Source organism: Prionailurus viverrinus, chromosome A2 (genome assembly GCF_022837055.1).
Source record: "Prionailurus viverrinus isolate Anna chromosome A2, UM_Priviv_1.0, whole genome shotgun sequence".
NCBI lineage: Eukaryota > Metazoa > Chordata > Mammalia > Carnivora > Felidae > Prionailurus > Prionailurus viverrinus.
Genome location: NC_062562.1, coordinates 76,436,651 through 76,464,488, shown reverse-complemented (window position 1 = coordinate 76,464,488; position 27,838 = coordinate 76,436,651). Strand labels below are relative to the sequence as shown.

The 27,838-nt window shown below is 45.9% G+C and overlaps 1 protein-coding gene across 1 annotated transcript; it reads left to right on the top strand.

The window, feature by feature from the left end:
• The first annotated feature begins 239 nt into the window (after positions 1 to 239).
• Positions 240 to 27,838, top strand: EPDR1 (ependymin related 1). The gene is made up of 3 exons (XM_047839793.1): positions 240 to 841; positions 24,539 to 24,747; positions 26,151 to 27,838. Exons 1-3 carry the CDS (start codon positions 543 to 545, stop codon positions 26,345 to 26,347), a joined length of 705 nt encoding a protein of 234 aa, XP_047695749.1. The 5' UTR covers positions 240 to 542; the 3' UTR covers positions 26,348 to 27,838.

The following is a 27,838-nucleotide window of genomic DNA, read 5'->3' as shown; positions in this document are numbered from 1 at the left end:
CCTTCCAGAAGGGACCCTTCGATTTCTAACTTGGAGGAAGAAGGTGTCAATTTTGACAAAGGGGCAAGGTGTGGGGGGCACAGCAAGTGAAGCAGCACTGCCTTCCCGACTTCGAACTTGAACTTATCTCCTAGTTTGTGGTTATCTGCTGCGCGCTTCAGTTACTGGAGGAAACGAATTTCTTCTCACCGTCCTGCTCCCCACCCCGCCCCCCCTTTAGAACGCGGATGCCCTTCAGGATGCTAGTGGCACCGCTGCCACTGCATTTCCTGTTGGCAGCAGAGAGCAAAGCGAAAACACAAGCCGCAGCGGGCAGCGGCCCAGGCAGAAATAGCTCCCGCGATTCCCCGGAGCCTTCCCGGGCCGCGGCCCCGGCTCCCGCACCGCGCGCGACCTGATCCCAGCCGTGGGCAGAGGCCTCGCGGAGACCACACGCCCGCACCGCCCCGAACGCGGCGGACGGTTGCGCGGCGCCGGGACTGCTCAGCGCCCCCTGCGGCTCGCGCCGGCCCTCGGGGGGGCGGCGAGCGCGGCGGACGGCGATGCTGGGGCGCGCTCCGCTCCGCGTGGCCCGCGGGGCCCTGGGCGCCTGGCTGCGGGGCGGCCTCTGGATCTGGGCGCTGGGTGGCCTCTGCGCCCTGGGGGCGGCGGCGCTGGGGGCGGGGGCCGGGGGCGCCCCGGGGACCCCGCGCCCGTGCCAGGCGCCGCAGCAGTGGGAGGGCCGCCAGGTTCTGTACCGGCAGAGCACCGGGCGCAACAGCCGCGCCCTCCTCTCCTACGACGGGCTCAACCAGCGTGTGCGGGTGCTGGACGAGCGCAAGGCGCTGATCCCCTGCAAGAGGTACGGGGGCCGCAGGACGGGCGGCGGGGGCGAGGTCGCGGGGGCCGCGTCGGGCCGCTAGATTTACAGCCGCTGGCGGCGCCTCCCTCTTACCGAGGAGAAACTTCGCGGGGAGGGTGGCCGGGGCCAGCCCGCTCGGGGGGCTGGGAGGAGGGCTGGCCCCACTGCGCTCTGAGATCCCCAGCGGGGCGGTGGTGGGTGAGCAAGGAGGCAGGGGCGGGATCGCATCCCGGCGTCCCGGGGCCCAGGTTCGCCCCGGTCCGCACGCTGCTGAGTCAGGCTCTCGGAGCCCCCTTCAGCCTAGGGCGTGTCACCTGCACTATCTCCTCTCTTCCAGGAGCCATCTGCGAAGGAGGCGCGCAGGATGTGTATATTTTAAGAATTCTTGTTGCATTTTAAAAGCATAGGGCAGCACTGCAAAAGGTGTGGGGAATCAAAGTATCATCACCCCGTTACAACAATTGACATTTTGGTCAACTTCGTTAAATTTTTCTAAAGCAAGTTTCACACACTGTGATTAGAAACCATGAGCTTTCTTTATACAAGCTCACTTACGCGTTCTTATTTGCCATTTTATTGGCTGCCCCCCCCCCCCCCGCCGAGCTATTTTTAATAGCTGCACAATATTCCACGGAGGAGCGATGCCATTTTTTTTTTCAAGGCCATTGGTCCCATGATTCACCTTTCCACGTCTGCTACGACAATGGACGTCCTCTTCCTGAGACCTCCTGTTGCTCCTGCCCCCTTTGAGACCTGATTTCTATTTTGGGATCACCACCTGTCAACTCCACAGCTTTCCTGTGGAAATTCGTATGTGTGTGGGGGGGTTATGCGGGCCCCCCTGTGTGGCATTTGCATCATCAGGAGGTAGCATGTGACCTCCATGGTTTAAGGGCCCAGAGCAGTAAGATCTGGGGCAAATCTTGAAGGAAGTACCAAGGGAACAGAACCTTTCAGAGCAGTATATCCGAGAATGGGAGCTAATGCATCTGGAAAGGTAAAACGTGAGTCCTGAGGAGATCTGGAGCAGCTGAGTCACCATGGGGGCCTGGGAATATCTCTGAGGCCTTTAAAGAACATTCTGGTTCCGTCTCAAAGGACATAGTAGCAACAACCAATGTTTGAGCGTTTATTACATACCTGGCACAGTGCTGAGGACTCTCCACGTGTTACATGAAAATCTTACAACAGTTTACCGGTGGAAGCTTTATGGATCTCTGTGTTATAGACAGAGAATCTGAGGTCTAGGGAGATTCAACATGTTTCTTTCAAGACCCCACAGCTGGGACTCGAGGAAGCTAGGTGGTTTCTGATACTTGTGCTATATTACCAGGCTCTCATTCATTCATCGTGCATTTTTTTCATGGCAAGCACTTTGTTCAAACAGCGTGGGTCCTGGGCCTCAGGGAGGTCACAGCCTGGGGTTGGAGTCACACGAGGAAAATTTCCACTCGGTGAGATGAAGGATATATAGATGGGCAGCTAACCCAGGCTCCCTGTGGGAGCTGAAGCATGAGTGAGTCTCAAAGCCAGTGCCAGTGACCGGAGAAGGGAAGACTGCCGGGGGGGGGGGGTAGGGTGGGGTGAGGTGGGGTTGCGGGTATATTCCGGGACATTCTGGAGCACACAGGGCTGGATGCGTTCCAAGAACTGCAGACGGATCACTGTTAGGACTGCAGACAGAGGATGTGGAGAGGTTGGGACCCACTGAAGGATTTTCGAACAGTGGAATGTCATTATTGCGTTACGGACTAGTCACTGGGCATATGGTTTCGAATAAAGGAGAGCAAGAGTGGAGGCAAACACGTGATCTAGGACACTCTGGTCGAGGTCCGGGTGGAAAATGGGTAGCGGCCATGGAGGCAGTGAGAAGCAGACTCGTTAGGAAATTATGGAAGGGGTTTACCCACAGAGGAGGTGAGGAGAGAGGAGAGTCAAGGAGAGGTGGCCATTTTTGACTTCTGATGGCATGCAAGAGATACCTGCGCGGTTCACTGAGATAGGGTTGGCTTTGTGCGCTTCTGATCCAGGAGAAATCGCTAACCTTTAGCGCCCTGATGGGCAGGCTGGCACAGTAGTGGTGTATTGATGAACAAGGTCGTGTTGCAGCCGGACTGGAATGGCCCAGAGCACACTGCTGAAGCAGAGTAGTGTGGCCAGGAGAAGGGTAAGGGTCCATTCCCCCAGAGGTAGTATTTTCACCATGTAAGAGGTTAAGCTTCAGAGTTGGATAAAGCTGGGTGGAGTGCAAGCGTCCTGAGGTGGGTCTTTGGGGGAAATTGCTAAAGCGTTGTGAGCCTCAGTTTCTTCATTTACCAAATGGCAATATCAGTGGTGTCTAATTTACTGGAGTGTCCTGGCGTTTCAACCAGTTCAAGTACGTAAAGCACACGGCACAGTGTATGACACATACCAGGTGCTCAGTACGTGGCTGCAGCTGTACGTGGCCCGCCTGGTCAGTTGACCCTGGCCCAGAGACTCGCTGCCAGCCCGTGGGCTCAGAAACTTGATCAAGGGCCCTTCCTTTGGGAGCTGACTCACAGGAAGCAGGCTTAACAGCTAAAACGTATATTTGAGTGAGTGCTATGGCTGGCATGGGGGCCAGAATGCTCAGATCCACAAGACGAGGTCATTCTCTCCCTGTAGGCAAGCCAAATTATAATCAGGAGGTTGTGAGCAAAAAGTGGGAGCCAAGTCACTGAATCTAATGATTGCTTGCTCCAGGCCAGGCTGTATGCGCAATGTTGAGCTTTCCATCCTGAAGGAGACAGGCCAGCCCAGGGTAGTGGGGCTGAGATTAAGTGATGCGTTCATTTCCACCAGACAGATGTCTCGTCACTGGTTCTCTGCTACCCCAGCCCTGCTGGTCCCGACTCCCTTCACTCCGCATGGAGTCTTGGTGAGTACTGCTCAGGCTGTCTTAGCAACCTTTCTTCATCTTTGATTCCATGATCGATTACTATAGCCTTTATGTGTGTGTGTTATGTCTTTAGTGGGGTTGCAGCCAAATCTTGCTGGCCTAGAGGTTTTTGTCCCCATGCGGTGATTTCTCATTTCTCTGTCCTGACCTATCAATTGTTGATTTCACAGTTTAGTTTTTAGAAGGCAATTTTATTCCCCATCTTCCCAGTTTCCTGGCGAGGTTCCGTCTCACAGTCCCATCTCTGGCCTTAAGTCAGATGTAGAAAAGAATGTTTAAGTGCGTAAATGCATTTTTAAGCTCTTTAAATGTAGATTTGCTGGAATAAACTCAGAAACTTTTTCAGGTATTAGCAGTCCGGCCAAGAAACCAGATGTTATTTGAAGAAAATATGGATGGGTTGTCTCTTCATATTTATTAGTAAGCTGAGAAGTAAGTTTTAGAATTGGATCAACTTCTTAAGATTTTTATTTTGCGTCCAGATAGTTATGGAAAATCCCACTGATAGTTACTGTGGAATGACTAGGATTTTCCAGGCTCTCTTTTCCCTGAGATGATGGAAAAGATTAAACAACTTTACAAGCTTCAGATAAGACAGCCTCAGCAGAGAATGGGAAATATTAGTAATTGATACTATTTTGTTCTCTGCTTCCAACAATCCTTCCTGACTCCTTGGCTAAACTCACAAGTATTACATCTGGAAGACCCAGGAAAAGAAAGAAGATTATTTTCATATTTCAGCGGATGTGTTGAATTTTGTTGGGCCACCAGTAGCTTACCCCGCCCACTTACAAAATGGTGGCTTGGCGGTTGGAATTAACGGTGCTACTGATACAGAGTGAGCCGAGAGGGGTTAAGAGAATATGCCTGGGTGTGGTAGGGATCATATCATATCTTAGAAGACTATTTGACTACCAGTGCCTACAGGTTCAGGGATTTTGGCGGGGTGGGGGGACGGGTAAAAGATGAAAAGAAAATAGATTCTCATTCAAATTCTGATCAGTTCATGTCAGTCTCAGTTTTCCCTGAGAATTCTATTCTCGGAGAGCAGAATATCATTTCTGTTTTGTATTTTTAGAGAAAGCCACATAGTGTTGTGTAGAGAGCACGGACATGCGGTGAGAAAGTCATGGGTTGCCAGACATGGCCTCTAGCCCTGGCTTCACCACTTGCAATGCGATCCCTTACTTCTCAGGATATCAGCTTTTCATCTTTGAATTTAATTTTAATGATCTACAATGTTTACACTAAATACTCTTAGGCCTTCGTCCTTAGAGATTAAATGATACTAATCATTTAATGATTTAATGATACTAATCGTGCTTTTATTACATCAGGCTGATTCCTGTTTCTACCATGACACAATGAACTTGATATGGATTCAAATTTTTTTCTCAGCTTGTCCCTTTGTGTAGACAAAACCAAAATGCTTTTTCTTTCTTCTCTTTTTCACCTATACCTGTGTTCAATGGGTAGAGGAAAGAGGGGCCACCCTTAAATGCTTTGGTTGCAAACTCAGAAGGCTCTCCTCTGCGTGGGAGCCCCGAGTACACCAGGGCATGAATAGCACTGCTTCCAGAGTGTTCCTCCACATACCTGCTTTGAAAGATTAATTCCAAAGGCTGTTATCACACTAGGTAACTCCAACGATCATTGTGTTTCAACAACAGGATAAGGGTTTTTTTTTTCCCTCCAAATATCAAATTTTATTTTATTTTGCAACCATCCTGCTCTTACAGAAAGGTCACAGTGATAGTACACAGCCAGTTTTTCCCCCTGAATCATTTGAGAGTGAGTGGCCCACGTGCTATCCCCACGACCCCCAGGTACTTCAGCATGATTTCCTGCAAACAAGGATATTCTCCCGCGTGACTGCAACGCAGCCCTAAGAATCAGGAAATTAACATGGATTCATTTCTACCATCTGAAAGGCAGTTAGTTGTTCTTTTATGTTGTGTATCGCAAAAAGGACCCAGTTTCTATTCAAGCGTTGCATTTAGGTGTCCCGTCTGGAACAGTTCCTCGGTCTTTCTTGCACTTTGACGACAAACCAGTTGTTTGGTAGAATGTTCCTCACATTTGGGTTTTTGGTTGAAAGTTTCCTTACGTTGATATTCTAGTTATTCACCCGCGGCAGGAGTATCACAGAGGTAGTACTCTGTTCTTGCTGTACCCTGTGATCGCTTGGTTCTCTTTGATCGCTTGTCGCTTGGTTAACTGATGGCTGCAAAGTTTCTTCAGCATCAAGCGACACCTTTTCACTTTGTAATGAATAAGTATTTTGTAGGGAGATATTTTAAAACCACGTACACATCCCATTTTTCATGACACCGAATTTATTCACTTACTTATATCAGCACACCCTCAAGGATTCTCACTGTAATGCTTTTGCTCTCATTGTTTGGTTTGATGTTCACATTGTCCCAGATCTGGCCAGTGGGCACCACTCTAAGTTGGCTTTTATGTTCTTTTAACAAGCACCTCTCATTCTTTGAGCACTTTTTTTGCTTTTTTTTTTTTTTTTTTTTTTTTTTTGCCACCATAAGACTCCCCAAACCATCTGTACTCTCTCTGCTAGAGTCTTGGAATAAGCCAAGATTTGAGCCATTTCTCAAGAAGCTCTGGTTACTTTTACTGGAGGATAATATTTGGGTGCCAAGATTTCTGCTTTCATTATGCTCATGGCTATTAGGTGGCTGTGCTCCCAGACCCCTCTCAGTGGACAAAGGAAGGGGATGTAGATTTGAACACACACACATGCACGCACACACACAGTCACTCACTCATACACATATACATAGATTTACATGTACATACGTTGCTAAGCTTCCAGTTCTGATCCTTATATGTATTTGCCTAGAACCTTCAGTTCCACCCTGCTACCACATGGTTTGTTTTCGTAGGCCCCTTCTCAGAGAAAACTGGCTCCCATTATTCAGTTGGAGTAGGTCACTGATGGTGCATTGCTGTGATGTCCCTTCCCGACATGGGCGCCTTCCTCACCGCACTGGACTCTGCACCCTAGGCCAGGCCATGCAGATGGCTCTCTTGCTTGGCCCTCCCTTGTGACTTTAGACGACATTGTTGAACGAGGGGAAGGCAAAGATCAGTTTATGTTTTTTTATATGTTTGCCTTCTTTTGGATTTCTCAGGGTGGTATGGTTGTAAATCCTCAGAATGCTTCTGTGTGGCTGGGGGAGGTAAATTCGTATGAAGGGCTCTGTGGATTTATTTCATCACCAACCTTGTTTTGCATAGATGAGGGCTTCCATCTTAAGAAATCACACCTTTCAGAATTTCAGAATGACTCTTTTTTGCCTTTATTCCCTCCTCTTGCTCTCTGCTGAGATCAAGAGCCAGCATTTTCTTTTATTATTAGCTCAGGAAGTCTGACTGCTTGTGGCCTTTTGATCCTCGAAAATAAACCATGCTGATTTGCAAAAGTGAGTTTTTCTTCAAGGAAGAGATGTTCTTGGAAGCCTGTAAAGTTTGCTTTGAGTCTTAATTCAGTGGGTGTGTTGACCCTGGATTTCAGAGAGTTGATGCTGGGAGGCAAAGGAGAAGCAGGCAGTGAGGAGCATTTAGTGCCAAGGAAGACAAGCCCCACACAGTAACAGGGCTGGTGGGGTGTAAGACCAACTTATAACTAGAAGCCAGAGGTGGCCCTCCAACTTTTGTGAAAGCGTCTTTACTTCTCTCCATCAACCTTGAGCTGTTTCTTCCTGATTCTGCCCTCGAAGATGGCGGTCGGGGGCACAGTGCCCAAAGATCTGAAAATATTCTACCAATTAGTGGTTTGTTTTTCCTGGAATGAATGGGATTGTCTTCTATTTCCCCAATTCCAGTAAAAATCTTCTAGTTTCCCCTTTATAATTTCTTTTCTTTTACCCATCTTTAAAGAAAAAATTCCTCTCTTTATCCCACCAGCTGAAACACCATGCTCCCCTTCTATTTAAAGCAAATCTCACGTTAAGTCCAATTTTCGTGCCCCCTCCCCGCTGCTCCCTTGAGCCCCCTCCGACCAAACTTAGAGCATCACACCTCTGCTGAGATTGCTCTGCTCAAGTGCAACACGTTACTAATCGAATGATCTTTTATCAGTCCTCCTTTTATGGTGCTCATTTCCTCCATTTTGATATCTTTCTTCACAGGGCCTTCAGGACCCCACATTCTGCCGGTGTCCTTTCTTCTACGTCATTTCCTTTTCTTCTCAGTTCCCTTTGCTCTTCCTCCCCTTCCTGCAGACCATTGATGGTAGAATGTCCCAGGGCGCAGGCTTTCCATCCCTTTACTTTTTTTCTTTTTTCTTTTTTTTAAACAATTTTTTAAATGTTTTATTTTTATTTTTGAGAGACAGGGAGAGACAGAGCATCAGTGGGAGAGGGGCAGAGAGAGAGAGGGGGGAGACACAGCATCCAAAGCAGCTCCAGGCTCCGAGCTGTCGGCACAGAGCCCGACGCGGGGCTCAAACCCAGAAACCGTGAGATAATGACGTGAGCTGAAGTCGGACGCTTAACCGACTGAGCCACCCAGGTGCCCCTCCTTCCCTTTACTTATCTGTCTACACCCCTCTGTTGGTGCCCTCAGCTAGGTCATGGCTTCAGATGGCATCTCTGCACGGAGGACTCCCACACGTGTGTCTCCAGCCTTGAGTTCCCCCGTGAGTCCTGTGTCCTCTCCCCTGAACCTTTATATCCAAATCCTGAGTTGACCTCTTCCTTTGGATCTCTGACCGTCATCTCAGACTCAGCATACTCCAAACCGATGCCTCCTCTGAAAACAAACAAACAAGCAAATCAAAAATAATTCTTCTTGCAGGTTTCTAAAGTGCAGCTAACTGCAACTCCGTTTGCTCAGGACCAGCTCATAGGGCCATCTCTGATTTCTTCTTCTCCCACATGCCACAAGTAATCCATAAAGCAAATCCTATTGACTCTAATTTTGATAGAGACTCACCATCTGACCACATGTTTGCTACCATCCTGAGGGTCAAACCCTCATCGTTCTTGCCTGGGCTTTTGGCACTAGGCTCCTAATGGGTCCACCTACTTCGACCTTTGCCCCCTTTCTGTTCTCAGCACGCCAGCTTTGAATGATGATTCTGCTAAAAATATTGTATCATATCGCTTGTCTGATCAAAACCCTCCAATGCCTTTCTGTGTCTGAGGGTAAATGTCCTTACACGGGCCTGGCCGCCCTAAGGGGTCTGCTCCCCACCCCCTCCATCCCTTGTCCCTGACCTTGTCCTGCAGCCTCCCCTGGTTGCCAGCTTGCTCCCCCGCTCCTGGCACTTGTGTTGTTGTTTCCTGTGCACAGAAGGCCTTTTCCCTAAAAAGCTGCATGGCCCCTTCCCAAATTCGACGGTCTCTCCTGCCAACATTCTCCTACACTCCGCGTCATTGCCTTACATGCTCAAGATGCTTACCGCTATCTGACTTACTATTTAATGTTTTTTCAACCTGTTTTCTCATCTCCTCTGCCTCCCCTTGCCCCAAACAAGGCTCCATTGTTAGGACTTTTGCTTGGGTTGTTGCTGTATCTCTAGCACCACAGAATCAGATTTTGGGGGGAATACTTGAATGAGGGGATGACTAACAACGGTGACATATATATCTATTGTAGAAGGATAAGCAAAGAGGAAAAAAGGTACCCCTAACTGCTCAACCAGTAAGACTACATCTTCCGAATAGCCTAGGAGATTTTTAGATGCCCAGCACGCATACTGTAGCACATACTGTTTCACAACAGGCTTATTTTCACTGAACAACACACTGGGCAAGCTCATCCATACGGACTAGTCCCCTTCTCTCATCTTTGAACTGGCGTCTCCTCCTTCGGGTCTCAGCTCACCATCTCCTCAGAGGGACCTTCTGCGACACCCCCCACCAGCCACTGTCCGTCACATCCTGTTCTGATTTCCTCGGGGCATGATCCCTGTGTGACATCGTCTGGTCAGTTCATTTGGTGTTTATTGTCCATCTCTCCACCGCCAGTGAGAGAACTTTATTGGTTTGGCCGATCACCCAAACCCCGGCACCTGGAAGTGCTTGGTATATCATAAGACTCAGTTAATGTGTGTTGAGCAAGTAAACACCGTTTTGATGGCTTTGGGACGACTAGCGTTATATGTGTTCATGGTGGAAAATCTAGACAACACAGAAGAGCAGAATAAAGAGAGTAAAGATCGCTTGTAGTCCCGCCATATAGACTTAAGAACCCTGATGCATGTGCTTCTGGATTTCTTTTCCTACTCCTGTGTATGAAATTTTGAAATTAAGAGGGAAACATGGTCTGCATTTTTTTTATTTAACAAAATGCTGTGCATGTTTCTCATGCTGTAAGTACCCATCAACGGAACCATTTCTTTCTTTCTTTTCTTTTTTAATGTTTATTTATTTATTTGAGAGAGCAAGAGAGGGAGCGCAAGTGGGGGAGGGGGTAGAGAGAGAGAGAGAGAGGGGATCTCAAGCAAGCTCCATGCTCAGTGCGTGATCCCACGACCCTGGGATCACGACCTGAGCCAAAATCAAGACTCGGATGCTCAACCAACTGAGCCACCCAGTCGCCCCAGCAGAACCATTTCTGATGACCGTGTGGTATTCTAGCTAATGGATAGAACACAGCTTCTTTAAGCTGTCCCTTATTATGGGATAGTTATGTATCTTTCCCCTCTATTGTCCACATAGCATTATCAACTACAGGTGAGATGGAACTTAGGAGGGATGAACCACAAACCCATGACTTATGAGGCCATGAACCACCAGACTAGCTGGCGAGGCATTCAGGTTCAGCCATGATGAATGCAAGGCCTTTTGAGTTTGCCTGAAAATACTTGCAGGGAGGACTATATAGACTACTACATGTATAACCTTGTATTTGTGTGCAGTTCTACGTGTACCATTTTTTAACGCATTTTGGATACATTCCTAGGTAAGAAAATGATAGAAAAGGGATTTGCACAGTTTTAAGTTGTGATGACTTTGCCCTTCAGGAAATTGTTCCACCTGGCAGATATTTCAGCTGGCAGAATGTGAGTGGTCATGTTTCCCACACTCATGCCTGTAGGCGGCTATTTTTTTTAAGATTTTTAAAAATGTTTATTTATTTTTGACAGAGAGTGAGAGAGCAAGGGAGGTGCAGAGGGAGGGGGGGACAGAGGATCCAAAGCAGGCTCTGGGCTGACAGCAGCGAGCCCGATGCAGGGCTTGAACTCATGAACAGTAAGATCATGACCTGAGCCTAAGCCAGACACTTAACCGACTGAGCCACCCAGGCGCCCCAGGAGCCTAATTAATTTTTTTAATGATTTCTAATATGATAAAGAAAAAACAAGGGCAAAATGACATGCCTGTGGTGCTGTCACAGCCCTAGTGACTCTCATTGTGTTGTGACTGTTTCTGAAATTTTACATGTAAGTCTCTTACGGGCTGTTGGTTTAACTAAGACACTCCATCATGTTCAGTAAATATTTTTCTGACCTATTTTATAAAGAATTTATTCTAATTGGGATGGATATGAAACTTCACCAACCTGGTGGTTTGTACTAATAGATTGCTTTACGTTAAACCAACTTGGCTCTCCTAAAGTAAATTCTAATTTATCATTATGTATTAGTCTTTTAATAGTCTGCCTGATTTGACTCACTAATATTTAAGATGTGGTTTTAATCCACAGCCACAATTCAGCTTGTGTTTTAGTTTTTTATTTTCTTTCTGTATTTTAATGTAGAAAAATCTTTGTAAAATGATAAAAGAATTGGCAAGCTTTCTATATGTCTCTATTGCTGTATAGCCTTGAGGTTGGAAAACATTAATTCCTGAAACCATTAGGACCCAACTCCTTTTGGAGAAGTAACTCTTTGATCTCTTAAACATCAAAGATCTAAAATCTCACTAGACCTCTGTAAGAGTTTTTTTTACCCGCCTCTGGTTATTTATTCACTTAATTGTATGCTTCATTCTGCATTCGTTTTGGTTATTTCTATTTTCCTAGAAAATCTTCCATTTCATCAAGATTACATTTATCACCCTAATACATTTGTATGTGATGTTCTCCGAACTCTGAAACAACTCCACCTTACCTATCAATATCCTTTTCTTCTTCCCAATATTCTGCATTTGTATTTTCTTCTCCCTCAGGATTACATGTTTAACAATCAACTTGTGGATTTATGGAATGGTTTCATGGTGTATTAATTATCGTATTCTACATCATGTATCTCTTTTGTCCAGAACAATTCTTGACACCAAATGGCAGTGCCCACCCATATTTTGAAAAGGTCTGTAAGCAGGCTTGAGGTGGATCCCACCTAGGAGAGCATACCAGGACCTCCAGAAATGGATCCTCCGGGTTCCTTTCATCCATGACCTAGTCCCCAGCTCTTCCCTCATCAAACACTATCTTCAGTGTTTCTCTTGCTCCACAGTCCCAGTTTTGGAGAATTTTCCCTCATATGGGCATTGAGAGTTTCCCAAGTGCTGATGGCTTCCTTCAGAAGCAGTGCCTCTTTGAAGGGAGAGGCCGTGTGAGGAATCTGACCCCCAGCAGGGTGCCCCCCTGGCCCTCAGACCCTCCAAACAATGGAGAAGCTTTTGGACAGAGGGCTTCTAAATAGGAGGCAGCTGTTGCTGGACAAAAAGGCTGTGCTGCCCCATTCACGGAAGGCTGCTTTTGTTGTGGCTGACACTAGATCAACTGGGAAAGTTCCAGAGTGTGAGCTCTGCCAATGAGTGAGAACCGTCAGTTTGCCCAAGAGGAGGCACCAAAGTAACCCCTCCAAGCTGCCACAGTGTCTTAGTTCAGGCTGCTGTAACGAATACCAGAGACCTGGTGGCTGATAAGCAACAGAAGTTCATTGTTTACAGTTCTGGAGGGTGGATGTCTGAGATCAGGGTGCCAGCATGGTTGGGTAAGGCCCTCTTCTGGTCGTAGACCTTCCGTTGTATCTTCACATTGTGGAGGGTGCCAGCTAGCTCTCTGGGGCCTCTTGTATAAGAGCACTAATCCCATCCATGAAGCCTCTACCCTCAAGACCTCATCACCTCCCAGAGACCGCAGTCCTCCTGCCATCACCTTGGGTATTAGGTTTTCAATATCAGTTTGGTAGGGTTAGGGGAGGAACTGAAACACTCAGATCATAGAACCCAGAGAACCTGCTGTTCTGGAGCATCTCAGAAGTTGCCAAGGAAGATGCTGTCAGATGGGAAGATGGTGGAGGTACAGGGCCAAGGGCACATCAATTTCTTGGGCTGGCATAGCATCATCAGCTACAGGTGAGATGTAACTTAGGAGGAATGTATGAGGCACCATGAACTACTACGCTAGTTGGCGTGGCATCCAGGTTCACCCCTGATGAATGCCAGGCCTCCTGAGTTGGCTTGAAAATACTTGCAGGGAGGACTGTGGTAAGCGAGACCATCTGCATTGACTCCAAAGCTTCTAAAACAGTCCTCCCACCCCCACCACCTCACCGAGTCCCTTACTGAGATACATTTTATATTCCCAGGAATTATAAATCCTTTTTCCCAGAATGTCTCACCAAGGAGCTGATAATCCAATCAAGTTGTGAAAGGCAGATGTTCCTCTGAGGAAGATGCCAGAGAAACCATTGAGTTCTCTGAGTTGGAACAGGGCAGTGGACCAGTAGACAGTTTTACCAGCTCACCCTCTGGGGAGGAGAGGTGCTGGGGAGAGAATCTGCTCCAGATTTAATATCCACTGAAATGCCATGTTGAGCGCCGTGTTCTGATGTGGCTTATGTGTTTCTTCTGCATGTGGGAGTCCTCTCTCTCTGAATTGAGCCTTCTACCCATCCCCTTTGTCATACACTGTATTTTGGATCATGATCCCCCCTCACCCCCCTCCGCCCCCACCGCCCCACCCAGCGCCATGTATTGTCTGGCTTGCCCTGAGGACCCCCAAGGAGCCACCCTCTTGATGTCTCAGTTCCCCTAAGGAGTTAGAGGGTGAAACTTGGGAATCCACTTTTCTGTCACCAGAACACAATTTCTTTTGTAAAGGACGCGTGTTTACTTAGGTCCCACTCACTATGTCGAAAAGAATTTAAAGTGTTTGGATGGTTTCTAGTGTTTCCTTCTTTCACTAGGCTGAGTCAAGCCTCTATAAGGTCAACTTCTTCACTTGTTAAGCACAGAGGACTTTTTATTTTGTGAGTGTTTGTACAAACTTCTAAGTAGCTTTGTCACAAAAGAAACGTAGATTATTTTATTCCTTTTATTATTCGCTGCAATTTCTTTTATGCTAATATTCTTACTACCTGAATCCTTTATTTTGATTCATGTTTATGTCAGCTAGAAAATGTATTCAATTAATTTTCCTCCGCAAGGGTACTGGTGCCATGGTATACTTCCAGAAAGTTTGAATGTCTGAGAACATCTACTTATTGCTATTTTGCATAATGGTAACTTTGGGGTGTATACAATTCATTGGATAATAGGGGCACCTGGGTGGCCTAGTCACTTAAGCACCTAACTCTTGGTTTTGGCTCAGGTCATGATCTCACAGTCTCCTGAGTTTGAGCCCCGTGTCAGGCTCTGTGCTGGCAGTGCAGAGCCTGCTTGGGATTCCCTCTCTCTCTCTCCCTCTCTCTCTATCACTCCCCTACGCATGCTGTCTCTGTCTCTCTCAAAATAAATAAGCAGTTCATTGGGTAATAATGGTATTTTTTTGTTTAAAATTTGCTGTGGCATTTAGAGCTCTAGAAGAGAAGTCTGATACCAAACTGATTTTCGTTTAGTTTTAATAATTTTTTTTCTGCCCTAATTTTTGTCGGTTGTTTCTATTATTATCCTGGAACATCATTAACATCTCCAGGCTATGTCTAGCTCTAGAGGAAATTTCATCTGCTGTTTCTGGAGGCTTGATACTCTCCAAGCAAGAGGGAAGACATTCTCTTTGTTCCTTTAGAATATCTCTCTACTTACATGTATTGGTTCTCTTACATCTGTTCCCCCAAATTTCTTTTTTTTAATATTTATTTATTTCTAAGAAAGAGAGGGAGAGAGAGCAGGGGAGGGGCAGAGAGAGACAGAGTGACAGAGGATCTGAAGTAGGCTCTACACTGTCAGCACAGAGCCTGACGTGGGGCTCGAACTCACAAACCATGAGATTGTGACCTGAGCCCAAGTTGGATGCTTAACCAACTGAGCCGCCCAGGTGCCTCATGTTCTCCCAGATTTCTTAACTTGTAAAAAAATTTTTTTTAAATGTTTCTTTATTTCTGAGACAGAGAGAGACAGAGCATGAGTGTGGGAGGGGCAGAGAGAGAGGGAGACACAGAATCCGAAGCAGGCTCCAGGCTCAGAGCTGTCAGCATAGAGCTCGACGCGGGGCTCAAACTCATAAACCGCGAGATCATGACCTGAGCCAAAGTCTGTTGCTCAACCGACTGAGCCACCCAGGCGCCCTGATTTCTTATCTTTCCATTAGCCTTTTCATCCCTTCCTATGTTTTTCCTAGAGTTCTGGAATCATACCTTTTAATGTGCTGTTCTGTTGTTTGTTTGTTTCCTATAGCCCAAGTATTCTGTATCATCTCTGCTACATTTTCTATTTTGATAATCATGCTTTTCATTAGAGAGCTATCTCTGTGGTCACATATTCTTTTTTTTTTCTTAAATTCAGTATCATCCCAAATCCCAGTGAAGGTAAAAAATAAGATTTATATTTTAGAGTCATTAACGTTAGCTGGAAGAATGTCTGTGTTCATATTTACACACAGTGGCAACTGAGAAGTTTCTACTGAAAAGCGGAGTGCTGACGGTATCAACCTGACTGTCCTTGTACCCTCCCAACCTTCTTAATACCTTCTGATGCGTAATTCCAGAAATCACTATGTACCATGGCAACATGGGTACCTTGGTGCTAATGAGGATCTTTCTTTTAATGTTGAAAAAAAAAAAGACAACTTGAACTATTGTCTCATGATAATTTTTCATTATCTTCCATCAGCGGGAAGAATATATGCCTGTGCCAGTATTCCTCCTGAAATATTTTTTTGGGAAAAAAAAACCGCTTCAATTTCTTGAGCAGGCTTTTCCTCGTTTGAACTAGAATCCAAGCAGTGGAGGCCCGTCACCTTAACAGCTTTTTAAATTGCATGCAAAATTATTCTTTGATTTTACTTTTCCTAGGGCTGCATTCTCAAGTAATTTAATATTCCTTTTGTTGTATGTGGTTGGTATCAGCCTACACAATGAGTTTGTGTCTAACACAACAATTTTGAAATAGCGTTTTTCTTTTATGTCTCATAATTACTGTAGGGTGTAACTCAATCCCGGTACACGCCAGAATGGCAAGTGGCCGAAGCTCCATTCTTCCGGCCTCGAGTCACAGAGCTGGCATGAATTGCTAATATATTATATTGCATATTAAACGAATCCAGGGTTGGTCCAATTTCTTCCATAAAAGCCAAAGTCCTTTTGAAATCACAATATAATATCTGTACACTCCCTTTTCTGTAATTTAAGATATCTTGGATGGCCAAGCAGTTATATGTGGATGGGAAGAATCACAGTGTTAGTGAATTAGGACGAATCTGATAGGAGATCAGACCTGGAGTCCAATCCCGGCACATTATTTACTACTTAGTTATTCTCTGAGCCTCATATTTTCTCATCTGGTTAAAAAAAAGAAAGAAAGGAAAAAGCTAATAACGTGTCAGCCAGCCGAATTTGCCAGTCTGTAACCTCTGCCTCAGACTGTATTTTTTTCCCCTTGACTACTCTGATTCAAGACAGAAAAACAGTTGCCTCCTGGCTGTACGGGCAGTAGCTATTAAGGTTTCTCCACACCCAGGTCAGGCTCTGGTATTGTGGGTCCTGGGATTAGCCAAATCCTTGGGCCCTGCTCATTCTGGAATGAAGGGCTCCCAGAGAGTTGTTAAAAAAAGCATCTGATAGATAAGAACTATAAAGCAGTGGATTTTACTTATTTCATCTAGGGTGCTTTCAGCTGCACGTGTCAGAAAATTGACTAATGGGGGCTTAAACTACGAGGATGGTTTTAGTTTACCTCAGAATTCTGGTGATACTTGTTCCTAGGTCTGACTCAACAGTATCATCGAGGCCCCTGGTTCTTCTCCATCCATTTACTCTAGAATGTTGGCTCAGAGTTGCAAGATGGCGCACTGACTTGTTGCCTCATGGCTTTAAGATGGCTATCTCCACTCTAAGCATTATAGCCTTATGTTCAAAGACAGGAAATGAAGGACATAGAGTGGGACAAGGAGTCTGCTTTTTTGGGAAAAGAGAAATCTCCAGGGCATTTCTTCACCCAACAGACTTCCTTTTATATCTCCAAGGCCAGAACCAACTGTACTCCCAGCTCCAAGGGAAACTAAGGAAGTGAGTAGATGAGTGTACTTCCTCAACCTCTATATTGAGAGGCAGGCAAGAGAGAAAGGGTCAGATGCCTGCAGGGCTGCTACAGAGGGGTCCGCTATTGCATTCAAGATTGGTCTCCCCTTCATCCTTCACCCCACCTAGATGTACTAGACCTTCTTTGTTACACAGCCGATCTGGTCTTACGTACACAAGTCAAATGCGTAGTTTCCCTGTTAAACATTAACGGGTGATAGTAAACGTACCCATTGCCAGACTTTTCTACAAAGCTATAATCCCTTGCATTTATGTAACAATTTTATGTCTGCTGTCTCAAATCATCTTCATAAAAATACTTTGAGCTTCAAATTTTTGGTCTTTCTTTACATATGAGAAACAGGGAGATTAAAATTATGATTGCAGGTCACCAGTAGGAGATTGGGAACCTGGATTTCTTCTCCTCAGCTTTTTTTACAGTGCAGTTCATGCTGTCTGTAAACCTTATCCTGAATTAGACAGATTTTCCCCTGCCTTAGTATAGTTGGGCAAACTTTTTAAAAAATGTTTATTTATTTTGAGACAGAGAGAGAGGGCAGGGGTGGGGCAGAGAAAGAGAGGGAGAGAGATAATCCTAAGCAGGCTCCATGCTGTCAGTGTGGGGCTCAGTCTCTCAAACCCTGAGATCAAGACCTGAGCCGAAACCAAGAGTTGGACACTTAGCTGACTGAGCCACCCAGGTGCTCTTAGTTGGGTAAATTTTCAGTACTTTTTTTTTTTTAATTAAAAACATTTGTTTTAATGTTTATTTATTTTTGAGAGAGAGAGAGAGAGAGAGAGACAAAGAACATGAGCAGGGGAGGGGCAGAGAGAGGGAGTCACAGAATCTGAAGTAGGTGCCCGATGCAGGGCTCGAACACACAGATGGCAAGATCATGACCTGAGCGGAAGTCAGATGTTTAACTGACTGAGTCACCCAGGCACCACCCACCAGTACCTTTCTAATGAAAAAAAAAAAAAAAAAAATGAATGAAGCTCTACATCCAGTTAAAATTCCTTTTGGGAAACAGTATCTTGTAAAATATAAAATGGGAATTTTATTTGATCCAACAATTCCAGTCTATAAACTTTTCATAGAGTTGTAAACAGAGAAAGCCAAAAGGGTTTACCTCCAATTTATATTCAGCTTTGTTAATATTAACAAACTGTGGAAATAATCTAAGTGATCACGAGTAGGAGATCACTAAAGCAAAACATGGTATGTGTGTGTGTGTACAGAAACACACATGTGATGCATGTGCATATATACACAAACACATACACACACATATATACATATATACACAAGCATATACATATATACACATACATATACACACATATACATGCATATGTAAACACAGCATTCAAACACTAAGGGGGCACATCAAAGTCACAAATACCAGCTGGAAGCAGCTCCCACTGAGGGAACTTGGGACAATTTGAGCATCAAATGGAATAATGACTTTGTCGTGCATTGAGTACATAAAAATCCTTGCATCCTGGGTGGTGATTGATAGATAAATAGATAGATGTCATTTGTTATACCATTGGTACCAATCTACCAATCTCCAGCGACAATTGATTCAGGAAATGGTTTTACCTAAAACCATGAGGTGACAATTATTGGCTAACGGGCTGTTCCCCAGCTTCACCAAGTATTACTGATCAATTACTTGCTAACTGCGAAAGGAAGCACCTCTATGCTGAAGGCATCTGGAGTAAGGACAGGACTTGGTGATCAGAGTTGGTAGCATTGATAGTGGCATGGGACATCACCTGTCTTCTGATGTGATGCACCAGGAGGTACACAGCCCACTCAATTTCTTTCCAAAAATCTTTAGCCAAAGCACATCAAGACTTTAGAATCCACGTCTAGTTTGGAGGAATGACAGGATATAGAGGAACAAGTTAAGTTAGGAAACTGACAAAAATGTAGAATGGGGAATATGTGGGGATCTGGAATCTTCAGAGAGTCAAAGGCCACATTAAAAATAAAAAAGATAGTAGTGTTCCAGATTTTTAAGACAGTAGAAATGTAACAACCAAATATATTGCTTGAGACTTGACTGCATTCTGATTTTTTTTTATTTTTACTTAAAAAAAATTTTTTTTAACGTTTATTTATTTTTGAGACAGAGAGAGACAGAGCATGAACGGGGGAGGGGCAGAGAGAGAGGGAGACACAGAATCAGAAGCAGGCTCCAGGCTCTGAGCCATCAGCCCAGAGCCCAACGCGGGGCTCGAACTCATGGACCGCGAGATTGTGACCTGAGTTGAAGTCGGACGCTTAACCGACTGAGCCACCCAGGCACCCCGACTGCATTCTGATTTTTAAAAAAGAGTTTAAAATACATTTTGGGGGGACAATTGAATATGGGCCAGATATTAGCTGGCATTAGGGAATGAATTTTATTTATTTATTTATTAAAAAAATTTTTTTAATGTTTATTTACTTTTGAGACAGAGAGAGACAGAGCGCGAGCGAGGGAGGGGCAGAGAGAGAGGGAGACACAGGATCCAAAACAGGCTTCAGGCTCTGTGCTGGCAGCACAGAACCCAATGCGGGGCTCGAACCCACGAACCGTGAGATCATGACTTGAGCCGAAGTCGGGTGCTCAACTGACTGAGCCACCCAGGTGCCCCTGGGAATGAATTTTAATTTCTTAGGTGTGATAGTGGTAATGTGGCCAGAAAGCAGAAAGTCCTTGTTTTCGGCAAATAGTTAGAAAAAGCAAATATAGCAAAATGTAACAATTATTGAATCTAAGTGGTAGACACAAAGGTGATCATTGTACTAGTCCTCCAACTCTTCTGCATTTAAAAAATATTTCAGGGGTGCCTGGGTGACTCAGTCGGTTGAGTATCCGACTTTGGATCAGGTCGTAATCTCATGATTCGTGAGTTCGAGCTTTGCGTTGGGTCTGCTGCTGTCAGTGCAGAGCCTGCTTCAGATCCTCTTTGCCTCTCCCCTGCGTTCCCTCTCTCTCTCTCTCAAGATAAACATTAAAATAAAAAAATTAAGGTAAAGTATAGGTTAGAGAACATTATATTCACCCATTAAAAAAGACATTAGATTCACTCATTTTTGTAAAATGTGTCTAGTACACATAATGAAAACTCAGTACGATATTTGCACAGCCATGTTCATAGCAGCGTCATTCACAATAGCCAAAAGATGGAAACAACCCAGGATCTATCCACAGATGAATGGATAAGCAAAATGTGCTATATGCATTCAATGGAATATCAGCCTTAAAAAGAGAAGGAAATTCTGACACATGTTATAACATGGATGAAACTTGCAGACATTATCCTCGGTGAAATAAGCCAATCACAAAAGGACAGCTACTGAATGATTCCACTTGTAGGAAGTCTCTAGAACAGTCAAGTTCATAGGGACAGAAGGTGGAAGAGTGGTTGCCAGGAGCTGGGCGGGGGAGAAATGGGGAGCTGTTTCATGGGCATAGAGTTTCAGTTTTGCGAAACGAAAAGAATTCTGGAGACTGGTTGCACAACAATATGAATGTACCTAGCACTGTTGAACTATGCACTTAAAAATGCTTAAGATAGTAAATTTTATGTTCTATTTTACCACAATTTTAAGAAATTTAAGTGAAAATATCACTATATGTTTAGCCACAGAGGCAAAGAGTTGTTATTTCTGTAAGTTCGAGTTTCTGGGCAATTTTTACTTCATTTTCCATTTCTGTACTGTTTGGATTTTTTTCTTTTTAAACTTTGAATGTGAATCAGTTTTACAAAAACCAGACATCCATTTTCAAAAGATCTAAAACTTCTGCAGGTTTTCAGTGTTTTGGAGAACATGCGGGTGGTAGAGGCTAATATTTAGGAAAATGGATTTTCAGGAAACAACAGAAATGGTCAATGTAGCCTGAGAATTTTGTCAGAAGCAACAAAAATCCTTGGTCCCATGAGGCGAGCGGCAGAATGGAGCCCTGCCGGGGCCCTGCGTCTGCATTGAGGCTGCTGTGAGAGCTCAGCCTGCTGACCCCTTGGCCAGGCCTGGATGGCCTGACCTCGCTCACAGCCCAGGCCTGGCAGGGCCCTCCCGGGAACTGTGCTTTGCTTGGGGTCTGGCCAGCAAGGAGGAGTTTGCAGGCTGTTGTTGACCCAGGCCTGGCCTGCCCGCCTTGTCCTCCAAGCCCTTTCCAGCACCTCACCTTGCTTGCACCCCGGGGGTGTCATTTGTGACTCCCATCCTTACAACTTCCTTTGCTTCAGAGCCAGGCTTTGATCTTGCTTCCCGGGATCGAGTTTCTGTTGAAGACAGTCAGTCCTTTGGGTCTCCGGAGGTAATAACCCGCACAGCATCCCAGGCAGATGATTCATTTCAACCCTGGCTGATCTCTGCATTTTGACCTAATGGCTCTATCGGGCTCCGGAGCCTGTATCCTATTTGCGACGGAGAACCTTACGTCTGAACTATGAATGTGTTCCCATAAACACCCAACCCACAACAGCACTGTGAAAAGCTTCTTTTCCAAAACTTCCTATGGATCAATACTTGCTTTTCTACCCATATGGGATTTTGAAAAACAAAAAACAAAAAAACAGTTATACGGTTGTATTTGGTTTCCCGTTGAATTAATATTTTCTGTCTTAAGGCACTGTCAACATAACCTCGGTATCAGATTATGGCCTCTTTTGAAAATACTACATATTTTGAAAGCAGAAAAGTTACAGAGAACACTGTAACAAACACCTGTGTTCAGACCACCCAGAAGTAATAAAGGTTAACGTTTTGTAACGATTCCTTCAAGTCTAGAGTTCTCATTTTGAAATTAAATTTTACCTCTGTGTGTGTATGGGCAGAGCTGGCCTCGGGACAACGGCGCGGCTGGCAGAATTCCTTTCCCGCTGCCCCTTCCTTTCCCCAGCTGGTGGCTGCCCGGGCAGGCGGCGGTGGCCAGGGGTCCGCCATGACACCGCATGACACACAACACAGCTGTCCCAGTGGCTGTTCTCCAGGGCTCTAGGTGGAAACCGCGGAGTCTTCAACTATCTTAGAGATGAGTCCTGGTTATGAGTCACACAAAAAGTTCCAAGCAGAAGAAAGGAAAGTTTATTACAACAGAGGACACAGGAATGCATCCAGGGGGGACCAGCTGTTGGAATCTCCGCTTCCTGGTGCCTCTCTCTGCTTCATTCTTCCCTCTTGCTCAGTTCACATGTTGGAAACAGCCTCCCAGAGCTTCTGAGTTTACATATGACCTGTGCAGGCGCAATTCCACATGTTTGTGGGTGAGGATCTGATGGTCTTGCCCTGGGTGGGATGTTCACCTCCGGTCACGTAAGCTCCGTGGAGGGGGGCCCACCCAGGTATGGCCAGAATGGCTGCCAGGCTCCCACCTTCTGCGACCTGTGGGTTTGGGAGCTAAGGGTTGTTCTCAGGAAGGACCCCACACCTCTCCCGCCCATGGTGCGTATCTTCCAGGGGGCAGTCACTACGCTTTGAGAAGCACGCCATCGGGGTTTCAGCAAAAGTGACGAATGGCTGTCTAGGCTAATGCCTGGGACTTGGGAAGGCACAAGGGGTGGGTGCTGATGGTGAGGAGAAGAATAAAGAAGACAGTCACCTCTGAGGGCACACGGTGTTCTATGGGGCCCGCTGTCAGGGAGGATCGTAGAACAGGATCTCTGTACAGAGTCCCGTGTTTATGAATGGACAGTGCTCTAAAATTGATATGAATGTCTTTGTACTCCTTTTTTTAAAAAATAAATATTTACTTAGAGTATGTGCAACTTGGGGAGGGCAGAGAGAGAGAGAGAGAGAGAGAATCCCAGGTAGGTTCATGCTCTGTGTGGAGCCTGACTCGGGGCTCAAACTCATGAACCACGAGATCATGACCTGAGCAGAAATCAAGAGTCGGACGCTAAACAGACTGAGCCACTCAGGCACCCCGGGTGTCTGTGCTCCTTACACAATGTTTAGACTGATGTGCCAGGGATTTTTCTGGGCATGAGAAGACAGTGACAGTCCAACCCCATCTCCTTCGAAGGGCTTTCAGTAGGGTGTGAACCCTGCATGTGTATTATAATGAGAGGTTGGCTCCACGTTTATGGGAGCACTGTCGCAGCAAATGAACACTTCCTTTTCTTTCTGTGATCACTCCCATTTCTAAAAGTCTGTGCATGGGTTTGACCCTCATAAGCCATTTCAAGTGTTTCCTGGAACGAAGCAGGATAAGTATATACCTAAATCTATAAAATGAGGTCATGTGTACATTTCCATACTGGCTCGGTAGAAAATGGAAGCATAACGCTAAAATAGTGATACTATTTTTTGACCACATAGACAGTGATCATTTATAATAGTTTTTCTAGAAAATGCTTTTTAAGCTCGGACTTGGGATGGCAAACATTCGCCCTGGAGGCAGACGGAGTCTGTGATGTGGAGTGAGCCTCACATACCACAGATAATATGTTGGTTGTCTTTTATTTGCCCATCGAAAGCACCCTCTGTAGGCTCTTCACTGTGTGAGTTCAAGGCCTGCAGTCTCACTGTGCTGGACCAGCAGTGGCCCGAGTCTCAGACTGACGATCAAACACATTTCGGAAGCCCCCCCCCCCCCTTCCCGTCCCCCACTGTTGGCTTCACCCAGCACCAGGATTGCTTAGCTTTAAGATTGACGCAGGGTTGGTGACAATGCCGTGTGCTGGGAGACAGGGCGCGTCTGCAGACTCCTGGCCCAGCCTGGGAACACCTCTGGCTCGCTCCACACATGGGGCATGCATGTGGGCAGGAGAGACGAGGCCTAGAGCATGTGGACAAACTGTGTGGAAACCAGTCGTTCTGGGGTCCCCTCACCTTCTGCCTGCTTGTCTCAGCCTCCTCCAGATGTGGGAGGAGGGCCCCATTTTCACACCACTGTGCCTCACCCCGAAACCCATTACTCATGACTGACAGTTGAGACAGTGGGGCACAGGTGTGTGGTCTGATCTCAGCGGCTTCTCGATGCCCTACATAGGGCACCCTGGTAATGCCCGATTCAGTGCTGCAAGGAGAACTGAACCAAGCCAAGGGTCAAATCCTCCTGCGTCCCTGTGCTACAATGTCACAAACCAGCCATTAACCCAGGGCCCTGTCTTCCCCATGTTTGTAGCCTAAGCACAGAGTCTGGGATATAATAGGTGCTCAGTTATTCAATATTCAGTTTTGAACTCTTAGTTTTAATTATTTTGTATTTAGGTTATCAAAGTGTCTAGTGCTCATAAATAAATAAATAAATAAATAAATGCCTAGCAAGCCAAACTGTTTTTTTCTGCTTGTTCTATTCCAAGAGTAATTCATATTGCAGGCCTTTGGACGGTGTGCTGACAAAAGGCATGACGACTGACAATAAAGTCCTGATATGGTCTCTCTATATCTGTCTTTCAGATTATTTGAATATATTTTGCTCTATAAGGATGGAGTGATGTTTCAAATTGAACAAGCCACCAAGCAGTGCTCCAAGATCACCCTGACGGACCCCTGGGACCCTCTAGACATTCCTCAGAATGCCACCTTTGAGGACCAGTACTCCATAGGGGGACCCCAGGAACAGATCACTGTCCAGGAGTGGTCTGACAGAAAGTCAGCTAGATCATGTAAGGCTTCAAAAACTATCCAAGTGCTGCGTCCCAGAAAGTATGATGGGAAAAAAGGTTAAGTTCACTAAGGAAGGTAGTTAAGGAAATTGACAAGCTTAATCAAATTGTTTAATGTCCCCCCGCATGTGCTTTGAAGCCCCCTGTGTAATCTGCTAGTGGTTTAGCTCCAGGGTATACGCATCACATTTGAAACACCTCTGCCTTCCAGCACCACCTGTACATTTCTGCCACCTTGGCTGTTACGGGCTTAGCCTTGGCTCTGACGTTTAATGACCCTGGATCTATGACGCAGAAGATGTCTGTCTAAGGTATACGTTCGAGTCCCCATATCACTTCCTGAGGTTACAGTGATCAGATCTTCTCCTGTCATTCTGAGTGTCTGCTTTTGCGTATAGACGGAAAGCTGTTCTTGGTGGTGCTTCCATATGCCCACCCCGAAGGTGTTTCGAATACACAGGCTTTATGGTGCCTGCGGGAAACAGTTGAAAATAGTACGAAAACAGTTCCCTCCATCCCCGCTGCCGAGTTTAGCGTAGAAGTAGCATATGACCTAGCGATTCCACTTCTGAGTGTATATCCAAAGAAACTGAAAGCAAGGACTCAAGAAGATATTTGTGCACCCATGTGTATAGCAGCATACTTAATGACAATGAATGAATGAATAATTCCTCCAGATGGTGGAAACCAACCCAAGTGTCCCCCAGCAGGTAAATGAATCCCCGAAACGTGGTGTAAACAGACAATGGAGTATTATTTAGCCTTAAAAAGGAAGGATATTCTGTCACACGCTACCATGTGGATGAACCTTGAGGACATTACGCTGAGTGAAATAAGCCAGTCAGCCAAGGAAAACTACCATATAATTCCACTTACATGAGATGCCAAGAATAGTCGCGTTCCCCGAGACGGAGAGTGGAACGGGGGTTGCCAGGGGCTGGGGGAGGGGAACGAGGAGTTAGTGTCAAAAGGCACAGAGTTTCAACTGGGGAAGATGAAAGAGTTCTGGAGATGGAGGTGGTGATGGCGTAATGCCGTACTTAATGCCACTGAACTACTTAAAAATAGTTACAATGGTAAATTTTATGTATATTTTCCCACGAGAGAAAAAGAAAGCAAACAACACAGGCATTTTGCCTTACCTTCTACATTAAAAAGTCACCCCCAGGGGGCGCCTGGGTGGCTCAGTCAGTTGAGCTTCTTACTTTGGCTCAGGGCGTGATCTCACGGTTTGTGAGTTCGAGGCCCGCGTCGGGCTCTGTGCTGACAGCTCAGGGCCTGGAGCCTGCTTCGGATTCTGTGTCTCCCTCTCTCTCTACTCCTCCCCTGCTCATACTTTGTCTCTCTCGCAAAAATAAAGATTAAAAAAATTTTTTTTAAGTCACCCTCTCTTTCTCTTACAGATGAAACCTGGATTGGCATTTATACAGTCAAGGATTGCTATCCCGTCCAGGAAACCTTCACCAAAAATTACAGTGTGATATTGTCCACGCGGTTTTTTGACATACAGCTGGGTATTAAAGACCCCTCGGTGTTTACCCCACCGAGCACCTGCCAGATGGCCCACCCGGAAAGGATGGGTGAGGATTGCTCCTGGTAAGCCCGTGAGCACAGAAGTGGTGGCCTCCGACGTCATCCCCACCTCGAGAGGGATTTGAGGCTTTTGAGAAACGAGAACCTTCACTGGAGATAAATGTCATCATTGTAGGAAGATGCACATCGATAGGGGGTTCTTTGTATATACGATTTTTTTGACGATTCAAGCTTTGTTTACAGAAGGGAGTGGACTGGAGAATGTGTGGTGACAGGAATGGGAAGAGAGGGCAACCCTGGGGATTTCAGACAGGTGCACAGCCTGTGCGGGCGCTGTGTGCTTCTGCGTGTGCAGGTGTATTTAAGTGTGCTCTCTGCCTGTGCAGGTGTACCCAAGCGCACTAGCGTGCACGGGCGGGGGTCCGCAGGAGCACTTTGCCTTGGCAGGGAGGAGTGTTTCAGTACTGACTTGACTGAGAACTGCTGGACTGCTGCCATGTGGTGGTAATAAAATGCAGGACGATTTTGGTCAGCTTTACTATAAATTTTTATGTGCTCTACAGATAACAGCTCCTTTATTGCCCGCACCGGGGTGGTGACTGCTCCCCCAGCCCCGCCTCCTGCTCCCATGACCACTGACAAAGTGATTCCTTAAAATCCCTTCCAGACGTAAGGGCTTTGTGGCATGACCCCACTGATGGAAATGTGGGGAGGAAATGAGAGGCCGTAATGCAAAGTAATGATTCCTCCAAGAGACACTGTAAACAAGAGGGTTTAAAAATCTTAACGTCTGTACCTGGGTAAGCATGAGCCACGTATGCTTCCTTTTTTTCTATGCAAGAGTATTGATATGTATGTGCCGAATCACCACATATTTGTCAGGGGACCTAGAAAGATGGATAGTATTCTCCAAATAGCATCGAATTGGAAGTCAGGAGACTGCTGTCTTCAAAATCCAGGAGAGGAGTTCCTTTGTACTTGAACTCCTTGGGTTAACGAAATGCACTGTGCTTTCCCTCACCCGGGCCTTCCCGGGGCACTGTTTCACAACCTCTTTGTCTATACGAGCTCCGTGTATCCCTGCCAGCTCAGCTCGCACTTGACCTTCAGAGAGCTGCTCCTGAGCCTGGATCGGGTGCCCCCGATAGCTTGAGCACGCTGTTCTCACAACACTGCCTCGGCCGTGTGTTAATTTCCTGCTTACTGGACACTATTGCCCACTAGCCTGGCTACGAGCTCCTTGAGTACGGGTACCACGTGGTGTTAGCTTTTATATGCCCAGCACCGAGTAAGTGCCTGGCACATGGTCAGTGCCCTAAACATTTGTAGAGTGGACGATGCCAGCCTGTCTGGTCCTTAGTTTCCTCATCTGTTCAAGGGTTGGGTTGGGTTTGCTGACCTCTGGGGAGAGTCTCAGTAATAAAATGTATTATTCTAGATTCTTCTTCTATCGTGTTTCATCTGGCTATCATCTGTTAGTAGGAGAAACGTGTGACATCTATAACCTGCTGAAAACAATCTGTACTACAGTTTATTTCAATAAACAGATTTAATCGCA

Bases quoted from the DNA above. Each gene is read 5' to 3' on its own strand.
- EPDR1 (XM_047839793.1), top strand. From the start codon at position 543: ATGCTGGGGCGCGCTCCGCTCCGCGTGGCCCGCGGGGCCCTGGGCGCC. The intron at 842-24,538 runs GTACGGGGGCCG...TCTGTCTTTCAG, and splicing joins GCGCTGATCCCCTGCAAGAG to ATTATTTGAATATATTTTGC. The intron at 24,748-26,150 runs GTAAGGCTTCAA...TTTCTCTTACAG, and splicing joins CAGAAAGTCAGCTAGATCAT to ATGAAACCTGGATTGGCATT.